At 33.7% G+C, this 12,028-nt stretch overlaps 2 protein-coding genes across 7 annotated transcripts in view; one reads left to right on the top strand and one right to left on the bottom strand.

Moving 5' to 3' along the window:
* The first annotated feature begins 36 nt into the window (after window positions 1-36).
* LOC129798902 (uncharacterized) lies at window positions 37-1,006 on the top strand. Its single transcript, XM_055842387.1, has 2 exons — window positions 37-724; window positions 786-1,006. Exons 1-2 carry the CDS (start codon window positions 82-84, stop codon window positions 1,004-1,006), a joined length of 864 nt encoding a protein of 287 aa, XP_055698362.1. The 5' UTR covers window positions 37-81.
* Window positions 1,007-1,023: 17 nt separating this feature from the next.
* LOC129798897 (protein unc-13 homolog 4B) overlaps window positions 1,024-12,028 on the bottom strand; it is a 61,176-nt gene continuing 50,171 nt past the window's right edge. For 5 of the 6 annotated variants that reach the window (XM_055842375.1, XM_055842381.1, XM_055842379.1 and 2 more), the window contains 5 exons: window positions 9,154-10,186; window positions 8,825-9,088; window positions 1,697-1,866; window positions 1,426-1,616; window positions 1,024-1,334 (listed from right to left, as the gene is read on the bottom strand). In XM_055842375.1, coding sequence (XP_055698350.1) covers window positions 1,237-1,334; window positions 1,426-1,616; window positions 1,697-1,866; window positions 8,825-9,088; window positions 9,154-10,186 — 1,756 coding nt within the window. In that variant the 3' untranslated portion in view covers window positions 1,024-1,236. The remainder of the gene's footprint in view (window positions 1,335-1,425; window positions 1,617-1,696; window positions 1,867-8,824; window positions 9,089-9,153; window positions 10,187-12,028) is intronic. The other variant, XM_055842376.1, reaches the window with a different exon arrangement.

The raw sequence follows: 12,028 nt of genomic DNA, 5'->3' as shown, positions 1-12,028 counted from the left end.
ATTTGCAAATGATGGATAATTTCAAGGCACATAAATTCAAGGGAGAAATTCAAGAGAATACATTTTGGTCGTTAAGCATTGATGAGTATTATAGACTACCCCACTTTTTGCATCGTCTGTAGGTGTTTTAAATTTTGTGTGATCAATGAGGAATCTTCAGTGTATGTTGATCTTTCCTCTGATCGAAGTGACGAGAAAAGGGGTACAATCATGGAGAAGTTGCTCAAGTTTTTAGTGATAAGTGTTTCAGTGTTAAATTTTTGCCTGAGGGAAATTTACTGTAAACCAAGAGAGGATTTAGCCAGAAGTATTATCAGTGGACAGAGAGGCATTGAGGAAGGAATAAATATTGATGATAATAATTTATTCGCTTCCCCTGCGTCTAAGTTCATCCCTGCTGTAGATGATGAAGATAACTTTTCAGATTATCCTTCGTCCTATTATGGGAATCCCTCTAATAAGTTTCTTGGATTGTCGCCTGGAGGGCACTTTCCTGGTGTTGCACAGGGCTTGGGCTTAGCAGCCTACGGTCTGAGTTTGTGGAAAATTAAGCTAATGCTTCTGTCAGTTGGAAAGATCCTCCTGAAGCTCTTCTTTGTCAAACTGATCATTAAGTTTATTGTTGTGGTGTTCATCTTAATCTTCAATCCATCAATGTTCTCAATTTTCTCACCAGACGAATTTAAAAGAGACGATGCAATCTTCCGGAAGTTCAACTATGAAAGTATGCTTTCTTACCTTTTTTTTTTAGACAATTCTTTGGCTCATTGTAGAATTTCTTGCAGAATCGAGGAATGAGAGGATAAATAACCTCGCATCTTTCGTTTTATCATCAATTGACACCTTCCAACGTGCCACAAATTGCAAGAACGTAGATGAAGAGTTTCAGTGTCGCCTTCTGCGAATGTTCAACATGATCAACAACAAGTATCCCTTCACGAAACTGCTAAAAATGTACCGCATGAAACTGGATGCAGAAGACAAAGTTCAAGGAAAATCATCATGATGCAGAGAAATACACAATTTTTTTTCCTTTATTCTAAGATTTTTAATTTTGTAAATTCTTTTGATTATTTATAAAATAAATTGCTGAAGATCTCTAATGTAAATGTTCTTTTTCCATCGAGACTATTTTACAACAAATTATATTGGCAGATAAAAAAAAGCATTTGCTTGAGGCGACAAAAAGAGAAAAAAAATTAATGAGGAAGATTATTTTGATGAAATGAAAATTCTTTAGGCTTGATTGTTGATCTTCTGCTTGAGTTTCTTGAGGAATTCCTTTGCCTGTTTATCCCCAATTCGATACTCCAAGGCACGAATACAGTCTGTATCTGTTTTTTTCCCAAAAATAAAAGTATTCCATGGTAATTTCACTTGCAATAAAACAAAGAAAAATGTAATATCCCTCGTAAAATCACTCACCTAAATTGTAAGGTCGCGTGAGTGGAAGATGAATTTGCTCAATAGCACCTCCACCATCTGCTTCCGGAATCTCTCCGAAGCTCAAATATGTCTCAGCAATGTACTGATTGGACATCCCAAAGAGATCTTTGTCCTTTACACTGAACAATATGATGGCATTCTTGTTGGCTTTCTGCTCTGGCGAAAGTGATCTAGCGACAGAGAATGAAGACAGTTTTTGTTTTTAGATTGAAGATCATTAAATTACTGTTATAGACTTTTAAAAACTCACATGACAAATTTCTCATCAAAGAGCGGAAAGAGTGTCTTGCTTTGGGCATTTGTGCGTGGTTTTACAATTCCAGCAAATTTCTCTTCAGGCAGGAAATGAATCCGGACAAAAGGATCACAAGAGCCATTGCTGTCCATTGATCGTAAATTCCGCGCATTCATTACCTCAATCTGCAATTGAATAAAACAACTTTGATAACTTTGATTGATAAAATAAAATAATAAAAATAGCTGAAAAGCCAATGATGAGCCTAGATCAGTTAATACGGGCTTCAGACATGAGGTTTAGCCAATGGATTAAATTTTATAATTTCAAAATAGATAAGTTTTATGGAGGAATTTTTACGTCAGATGTTAATACAAAAACAATCGCTATCGGTTTGTTGTACTTTTGTTGGTAGACTTTACCAAAGTTTTCGATAATTTACCCCAGGATCTTTCGTGTTTTAAATTATTCAATAACCGTTCGCAATTCGTCAGACTTGGTGACCAAATGTCTTCGTCTGCTTCTTTCATCAAAGAAATTGGTCAGGATTCAATCCTTGGTCCTCTAATGTTCTCATTCTCTATTAATGACAACATGCATTGCATGACTGTTCGTATCATTTGTATGCGAATGACCTGCAAATTCATGTAGAGGGGGACGACCAGTGATGGATACAGGGTGAAAGGCCTAGTCAGCAAATGGTTAACCCTTTAAGGACGATTGGAACACCGGTGTCCCATAAAGAAAATAATTTTTCCTGACTACCTAAAGTTACTTTTTCCTTATGTTTGTACGTAATTGCAAAATAGAAGGTTGGAGGAATATAGGATATTTTTTGGAAGTCTCCACCATAGTAAATTTTTAAGATAAAAAATGACGAATTTCTAAATTCTCATAAGGGCCAATCCATCTCAAGACGACCATAGGGGTACCCTTCATGGTCTTAGATGTTTTTGAATTTCACATATGTTAAAGTACACGATAATATACCCCTATTTTTTTTTTCGTCCGAAAAAAAATCCTGGCCGGAGATACATGGCGTCAAAGATGGCGCCTCGCGCTTCATTCCTCAATTGTGATTTTTAGCAAATATTTTAAAATGCTCTATTTCGGGAACGGGTTGAGATTTCTTCTTACTCTTTTTTTTATTTGAAAGATAATTTTATACTCTTTAAATCGATATACTTGATTTTGCATTATCTGCTTAAGTTTTTTTGTAACGGTCTTTTAAAAAATTTTTGAAAAAATTTAAAAATTAATTTTTCTCAAAAACCCCATTCTCAAAAATTTTGATTTTTTTACTGTTGATCAGTAACATTGAGTACTACATTCCCTGAAAAGGCGAGCTTCCACTTTTGCACTTACTTTTTTTTTAAAATATTTGAAAAATTACCATATTTTCAAAATTAAAAATAACCAGTTAAACTCAAAATTTTGAGTTCAACTTTTCAGGAAATATAGTACTCCACAATACTTATAAACAGCCAAAAAATCAAAATTTTTCGAAATCAAGTTTTTGAAAAAAAAATTTTTTTTTGAGTTTTAAATAAAAATGTCTTTTATTGACAAAAATAAGCCTTTAAATCATATTAAACAGAAGTACTAATTATGTTTTTTTGTTTTCTTTTAGTTTTTCAAAAAAAAAATTTTTTGAAAATTTTTTTGGATTATTTTTGAAAAAATTAAAAAAAAATTTTTTTTTGAAATTCCGTTTAAAAAAATCTACATATTGACACATGTGTCAAATGTATCTTAAAGTTTGATTTTTGTCAATAAAAGACATTTTTATTTAAAACTCAAAAAAAATTTTTTTTTTCAAAAACTTGATTTCGAAAAATTTTGATTTTTTGGCTGTTTATAAGTATTGTGGAGTACTATATTCCCTGAAAAGTTGAACTCAAAATTTTGAGTTTAACTGGTTATTTTTAATTTTGAAAATATGGTAATTTTTCAAATATTTTAAAAAAAAAGTAAGTGCAAAAGTGGAAGCTCGCCTTTTCAGGGAATGTAGTACTCAATGTTACTGATCAACAGTAAAAAAATCAAAATTTTTGAGAATGGGGTTTTTGAGAAAAATTAATATTTAAATTTTTTCAAAAATTTTTTAAAAGACCGTTACAAAAAAACTTAAGCAGATAATGCAAAATCAAGTATATCGATTCAAAGAGTATAAAATTATCTTTCAAATAAAAAAAAGAGTAAGAAGAAATCTCAACCCGTTCCCGAAATAGAGCATTATAAAATATTTGCTAAAAATCACAATTGAGGAATGAAGCGCGAGGCGCCATCTTTGACGCCATGTATCTCCGGCCAGGATTTTTTTTCGGACGAAAAAAAAATAGGGGTATATTATTTTATCGTGTACTTTACCATATGTAAAATTCAAAAACATCTAAGACCATGACCCCTCGATTTGCGATTTTTTCGGTCGTTTTGAGATGGATTGGCCCATAATGAAAATTAATTTTAAATATTTTTTATACTTCCATTTTTTTAAGCAAAACCGTTTTGAGAAAAGAAAGCACAATACTCAAACATAATATTTTTCATAAGATTAAAAATTATCATTCATTAGTTATTGTCAGAAAAATTATTTAAATTTTTAGGCTATTTTTGTCCCTATCGTTCATAGAGGTAAAAAATACACCAAATCAGACTCTGTTGGTTTTTCGAAGACCAGATATAAGACCTTTTACTGGTTTTGTTCATTGGTTTCATTTGTATTGCTGATTTTCGGTCCGCGAAAACGGTCTCGTAGTAGTTTTTAGTAAGTAATTTTTCTGACAATACTAATGATAATTTTCAATCTAATAAAAAATATTATGTTTGAGTATTGTAGTTTCTTTTCCCAAAACGGTTTTGCTTAAAAAATTGGAAGTATAAAAAATATAATATTTAAAATTTATTTTCATTATGAGAATTTAAAAATTCGTCATATTTTAGCTTAAAAATTTACTATATAGCAAATAGGTGGAGAATTGCAAAAAATATCCTAGATTCCTTCAACCTTCTTCTTTGCAATTACGTACAAACATAAGGAAAAAATAACTTTAGGTAGTCAGGAAAAATTATTTTCTTTATGGGACACCAGTGTTCTAATCGTGCTTAAAGGGTTAATGACAAAAATCTTATTTTAATCCAATTTTGATGATTTTAAATACTTTTAAAAGCTCATAACCCGTGTTCAAATAGTTTCATAAGAATAATTCAAATAAGAATGGTTCAAAAGAAAAGTAGCTTCAGCTTTTCAACAAGCTTTCTATTTAAAATTCTCCTAAAACCATCATATATCGTTTTTTATGATGACAAATTATTTGCACACTTTTACAAAAAATTTCTAAAATGTCTAAAACATTTCAAAAATGGTCTTTTGTATGGAAATTCCGATAAATGAGAGAAATGTTCTTTTTAATGTGTTTAAAATTAAAAATTTATTTTAATTTCAAATTTTCTTTGTATTTCGTAAGCTAAAAACTTGCCAAAACCACCAAAAATATTTTTCTTTGAAGACAATTTTGAGAATTTTATCAAAGTTACAGTGGAAGATGCTCTTTATGACAACAAAAGCTTTTTCTTTTTTTTAGCTCTTAAAAAGCCCATTTTAGAAATTTAAAAAATTAGATTTTGCACAAATTTTTCGCATCCATTTTTGTCTTCTATCGATTTTTAATCCAAATTTAATAATTTTGGACTTTTTGGAAAGCTCATAAATTCAACAAAAGATATTAACAGTAAAAGTGAACCATTAATCCTTAAGATCCTTAAGGTTAACTAAATCTGAATGCTCTTGAATTATTTTTGATTTTATACTTTTTTTTTATTTTTTGAATGTTGTGCAGGAGGGGCAACGGCCTATCCCTGCCCCTCTCTTCCTAGGTCATTGTTCAGTATTTAATGGGAATCGAATAGTAAATTCAAACTTTAAAACATGCAATATTAAAGGTGCCTATCTCGGAGTAGGGGCCCCGTCAGCATTGCTTCTTTGCTACCCCCTATACCTGCCACTCTAGTGTTTGAACCGTTTGAACTTTTGAAATTTATTCTCTCTAGAACTGGTGGGATTGGTCGTCCGCTAATGGGATTCTCTTAAAACCCAAAATCACTTTTAAAACTTTTTGGCTAAGATTATCCTTAGGTTTTCTATAGCCTTTAAATCCTGAGAAAATACTAATTTTTCAAAATCTAAATTTCTTTCTCATAAAACTACTGAAAAACGCTTTGTTTTGTTGAAAAATTGTACATATCTTCACGAAAGTGAGGCTTGATAAAAGGATTATTACTACTAAAAATCCTCATAAAATAAAGGTAAAAGGTATAAGGTCGAATAAGGTAAGACAATTAATTTTGATGAATATTGTGACTTTTAGGAACAATAGAAACCAAAACTGCGTGAGAAAAAATTGGATTTCAGCATTAAATAAAAGGATCACCATTTTCTCCAAGACAAAAAATGTACTCACAAGGGTGTTTTGATTTTGACGGGCCCGGTCAAAGTCGAATTCTAAAAAGTATAATAGCTACTCCGACGATTGCATCCGCACTTGCTGGAGAGGCAAAGGGAAATTTTCTGTGTCTTAGGAAATTATTCTAAACATTTTCCTCCATATAATTTCATTCCTATCAGGATTTTGAACATTCAGGATTTTGGCTTTCGAGATTTTGGCTGCGTCCGGTTTAGACAATCAATGTTCAAATGGTTCACGAATTACGAAAAGCTTGAATTTCTTGAATGCGCCGTGGTGTAGGAAGCGTTTGGTCAAGTAATTTAAGGGGAGGTGAGGCTACATTGTTATACGATTTTTTCGCATATTTCTAATGGAAACTGGATTTTAACATGATCTAGGGTAGAGTCAGCCCTTTTGGCCATGTAAGCACTTTTGGCCACCTAAAATAAAATCACATTGTAAGGCAATTATGAGTTTATTTAGAACAGGAAAATGGGTCTTATTTCGTGACCTCTAATCTAACATATCAGAAAACCATATTTGATTTTGTTTCGACTTGATTAATTGAAAGAAATTCTCGACAAGGTAAACAATCACTGAGAAAACATGGGATTCTTAAGAAACTTGTTAACTCTTTCCGGACCACAATATATCCAGCGAACGAATTTCAGTAAAACTCACTTTATTGTAAGTCTTAGTGGTCAAATATGATACTTTTGTAGAGAAAGAATTTTCTCCGCCTCTGGGAAATTGGAAAACTCATGGGAACTCTCGTCCCCAAAAGAACGAAAAGGAGACAAACTTCAATAATTTTCTAAAAGTCAATAATATCAATTTTGTGAATTATTTTTACGTGTCAAATGACTCCTTTATGTTGATCACTAATGGCCTCTACACACTAGAGAAATTTATGTCCATATTGAAGAGTTTTTCCTACACGAGCGTAGGGAATTTGCTTCAATATGGACATAAATTTCTCTAGTGTGTAGAGGCCATAAAACCAGAAGAATTATTGACCAGTATCTTGTGGGATGTCCAGGAAGTGCTAAAAAAGACACCCAGCTCCTGATTGTAAACAGATTCCTCATAATATTTAACACATAACACTTTAAAACACATTTCTTTCAACACGATGTTATTGTAGACACATTAATCTTTCTCAAAAGCATAAAAGACACTTCCTGGACAATCAGAATTCACCAAAATCTGGAAGAATAGGAAAAACTTCCCTGAAAGCAAATCTTCCCGCTCTGCCAAATTGTCAAAATGTCAAAATTATCGGCCATATTGGCAAAAATGTCGCTCCCGCTTGGAATTTTCTTACAAGATTGGTGTCAAAAAGCAAATGGCGGGTATTGGCGGAATGGGCGGAATAACCTTACATTTGACCTCTAGATTTTTGGGGACGAGCGTACCCATAAAGTTTGAATAAGTTTTTTGAAAATTTAAGAAAAAATTGTTTTTCGAATTTATGTAATCTGTAATTGTTAGTTATCATACTAATTGGCCCCGAGAGGTTTCCCCTTATTCTGGTCTAAAAATATTAAAAAAGTCAGGAAATCTGCAAGGAAGCAGAAAATCGAAAATTCACGATTTTTTACCAAGAATATCTTAGCTCAGGAGTTAATTGGGATCCTGCAAAAAATATCCTAGATTTGGACATCCTAATAGTTTGTACTTATCCAGAAGAATCGGATTTTTATCGATTCTAGATAGTCTAAAAAAATTGTTGTTTCAATGGGTACCCAGAGTCCCAAAGGTGACGAAAGAGTTAACACATAATTATCACATTAATATTAATAATTGATAATAAGCTAACTAATATTTAATAAAAATCTGTAAGTCTCTTAGGAAAAATAAAATAAAATGTACATTATTCGAAGGTATGAACGTTCGAAGGGAGAGTACTTTCCCCTAGTGAAATTATTTATTGTCTTTTTCATATTTAATCCCGTAAATCGTAATTTTTCATTCGACCTGTGTATACCGATCAATTTATAAACATTTTCCTCTCATAGCTTGAGTCAGGTAAGTCAAATGATTAAATTTATTTATATTTTTTATAGACATAAAGTCCAGCTCTAACATACTAAAATTTTGGGTCGATCCATGCATAGGGATTGAGCTATTTGACTTAGACAATTAAAATAAAAATGTTTTTGATAATGGCGCCCCTGCGGTGTATTTACGAATCTTTAATGTTAGAAAAAATGGCGTTTTATGAAATCTTTTTCCGCAGCAGGAATTCCGGAGCTCAGAATTAACAAATTTTGGAAATTTCAAACAGAATTATGTTCATTTTAATTGTTTTTTTTATCTATAACGATTAGTGTCCTAGAGGATCAAGTATTTTAATCGAAAGCTCTTCTAAAGTCTAATCTGAAGCTTATCTATAACATACTAAAATTTGAGCCCAAAGTACAAAAAATTGGGATGAAAATACTTCAAAACGCAGGGTGGGAAATTAATGATCGATGCACCAAATCGCAATTTTTACCCGATAATTTACACATTTTCCGAAAACATCTAGTCGATATCTCTCTCAATTTGGGATTTAATAAGCTTCAAATACTAAAAATATTAATTTCAATCAAGAGATCACCCTGTCACAAGAAACATTTCAGAAAAGTTTGAGCCCGATCTGAGGACATAAAATTTTGTGATGAATACAAGAATTTGATGAGGTTGATAGACTTACTTCGAGAACGAGATTTTTAAAGCAGCATCGGACTGTGAGTTGTCCGTAGGGAGTTTCCCTGATCACTTGCTGCTCCTTCAGTCGGTCCAGATAATACTGATGAATGAGATCGGCCGTCTCGAAGCCATGCAGCTCAAGGAGCTGTTCAATGTTATTGAGCACAGCCCGATCGGAAGCTTCGCACTTCTTTGTGCCCTTGAAGCTCTGAATCATGATTTGCAGGGCATCTCTGAGGTTGGAAAAGAAGGAAGGTGGCCGTCGCTTCTGGAAGAAAAATGTGTTAGGAATCTCCAATTTGAATCTCATCAAAATTCCCTTAGGGGACTTACGTCGAGATTGCTCTGTACCAAATCATAGAGAACATTGGAAAGTTCAGTCCAGATGGCATCGAGAATTCTCTCAAAATTCACATCATTCAATTCCATATTGAGAGTCTTCAGAGATTCCTCCAAGTACATCATCAAACGATCGAGGGAATTGCAATCCTGATGAAGAAGTTCAGCACCTTCAGCCAGAAAACGTCTCATCATGGGAGACATTTTTCTCGCCACTGTCTCAACCAATTCCAGAATTTTATTCTTCTCCGTATCCACAGCATTGTCAATGACATTCTTCAGGGTTTCTGCACATCTTTCAGCCTCCATTGGGCTTCGACAATCACTCAGCTTGGTCACAATTTCATCCACTCCCAGTTCCTTCACGAATGGCGGCAAACTCTGACGAATGTAGTCGATATTGTTGATGGCCAGGCACCATTCCCTCGTAACCTCGAACTTTTTCTCATAGACACTCTGAATCTCTCCCAATCCTTCAACCCTTTCGCTCATTTTGTCAGCATAGAAGACACAGCATCGACAAATGTCATCAACAATCTTCCCCACAAACATGTACGATCCCTCAACATCTGGCCAAGAGAGTTGCTGCCAGAAGATCTTGATCTGATAGAAAATAGCCAATGTGTCCACAGCGGATGAACTGTACTTAACACTATCATCAACTGGTATAAGTTGATCCAATTCAATGGCCTTTTCAATCCTTATCAGAGCTTTGAGCACAGAAATATCCAGCCAATGCGTAACTCCTGCATTGAACCATCTGTGATAGTTGGAAATCTTGAAATTTGTCTCTCCGGGATCAAGGGCTGTTCCAAGCACTGCAAATCGCTTTAGCACCAAATACAGCTCAAAGAGCGTAGTGCCCATGTTGATCTCCTGGTGAGATTCCAGTTTGGCACTCTCATGCGTTGGAATATGAATTCTTTTGAGATTCTTCGTGATTTCCTCAACAATTGGCTCTACATATTCTGCCAATTTACCTTCGTAGAAGCCGTAGAGAGTTCTGGCATAGTGGAATCTCATTGTTCTACAGAGATAGATTTTAATAGAAAAATCGATTGAGTGATTTGCTAAAATAATAATTGCTTTTAGGGAAACTTAGATAATGATACTTCAATAAAGAAGTATCCTAAAAATAAGCATTACTGGCATTACTTTTAGCAGTTTTATAAAATTCATTGCAAGGCAACCGTAAAGAAAAGTCAATGAAAAACCTAGATCAGTTTATGATAGATAAGATTCTTTCATTGCAAATTCAGATTATGAAGTTGGTTTGGTTTCATAAATTACTAAGCCATAATCTTATTCAGGCTCCTTAAAGTTATGGCAGTAGATGCGTACAAATCTCAGCTTCTATTTCGCATAGTTTCCGAGCCTTCGAAACCTGTTTAAATACTCGAAATTTTATTTAAAATTAAAGAAAATTAGGGGATAAATTCACAAAAGTATGTTTTTAAAACTTTAAAGTTCATTATCTTGGAATTCGATCCATAAAAAGGTTTTGATGGCCAGCGAAAAAGAGCAAAAAGAAACTCCGTAGGCTACGAAGGTAGGCGAAGAATTCCGCTTACTACGAATATCCGGGAAAATCTTAAAGTGGACTTCGAAAAATTCAGCGGTCTTCGAAAATCAGCGTAAATTTTAAGGACCATGAAAACTTTCAAAGACTTCTACGAGCCACGAGAATCAACGAAAAAAAATTGATAGGCCACAAAAAAATTTGCGGGCACGAAGATTCACGAAAAAAAATGTTGAGATTCGAAAATCCGGTAAATTTCTGCGAACCGCGAAAATTTACGAAAATCCGGGAAAAATTAAATAAACCGCGAGAAATTTACAGTCTTTGAAAATCAGGATAAGATTCTATAAGCTAGAAAGAAATCCGTGAAAAATTTTTCAGACCCAAAAAATATCCGAAAACTTCCGTTTACAACGAAAATCCAGAAAAAATCATTGAATCCGCGAACAAAAATCCGTTCAGAATTCTTCGAGCTATGAAAATCCACACAAGAATATTGGTTTGCCGAAAATCCACGAACAAATTGGACAAGATACGAAAATCCAGAAAAACCTGCGGACCTAGAAAATTTGCATTTGTCACGAAAATGCAGGAAAAATTAAACAAATCGCGAGAAATTCTGCAAACTCCGAAAAGCACGGCAAAATTCTTCAAGCCGCGAAAAAAATCCGTGAAAAATTCTGCGAGCCACGAGTATCCACGAAAAAATTGTCACGCCGCGAAAATCCAAAAAAAAATTAACGGTCCGCGAAACTAGACGAAAATTTCCGTTTACTACGAAAATTCGGGAAAACAATTTAAATTCAGCGCTGAATTTTATTCGAAATTCAGCGCAAAATTCTCAAGACTGCGAAAATCTGCAAAGAATAATCTAAGGGCCACGAGAATTCGCAAAGCGTTGTGATTAATAAAATTATCTGTCTACCCAATTTACGAAAAAAAATTTGCAGGTCACGCAAATTTTTGCGGACACGAAGATCCACGAAAAAAATTGGTGGAAAACGAAAATCCGAGAAAATCTGTGTACAGTGAAAATATTCCAAAAATTCTGTTCGTCATGAAAATCTGATGCAAAAATCAAGACAAATTCTGCGGATCAGGAAGCTACGCGAAAAATACTGCTTGACAGAAAAATCCTGAAAAATTTAAAAGGACTTCGAAAAATTCTGCAGTCTCCGAAAATCAGTGTAAAATTCTGACGGGTTCGAAAAATCAGGAAGAATTCTGCAAGCCGTGAGATTCGACGGAAAAAATTTAGGGACACGAACATCCACGAAAACACTTGGCGTGATGTCAAAATCCGAAAAAATTCTGCGGATCGCGAGAATATTCAAAATTCCGTTTTTCTCA

Source organism: Phlebotomus papatasi, chromosome 1 (genome assembly GCF_024763615.1).
Source record: "Phlebotomus papatasi isolate M1 chromosome 1, Ppap_2.1, whole genome shotgun sequence".
NCBI classification, from domain to species: domain Eukaryota; kingdom Metazoa; phylum Arthropoda; class Insecta; order Diptera; family Psychodidae; genus Phlebotomus; species Phlebotomus papatasi.
This window is presented reverse-complemented; position numbering and strand designations above follow the sequence as displayed.

Excerpts from the sequence above, each read along its gene's own strand:
- LOC129798902 (XM_055842387.1), top strand. The coding sequence starts at position 82 with ATGAGTATTATAGACTACCCCACTTTTTGCATCGTCTGTAGGTGTTTT. Across the intron at positions 725-785 it reads CCGGAAGTTCAACTATGAAA|AATCGAGGAATGAGAGGATA; the intron begins GTATGCTTTCTT and ends AATTTCTTGCAG.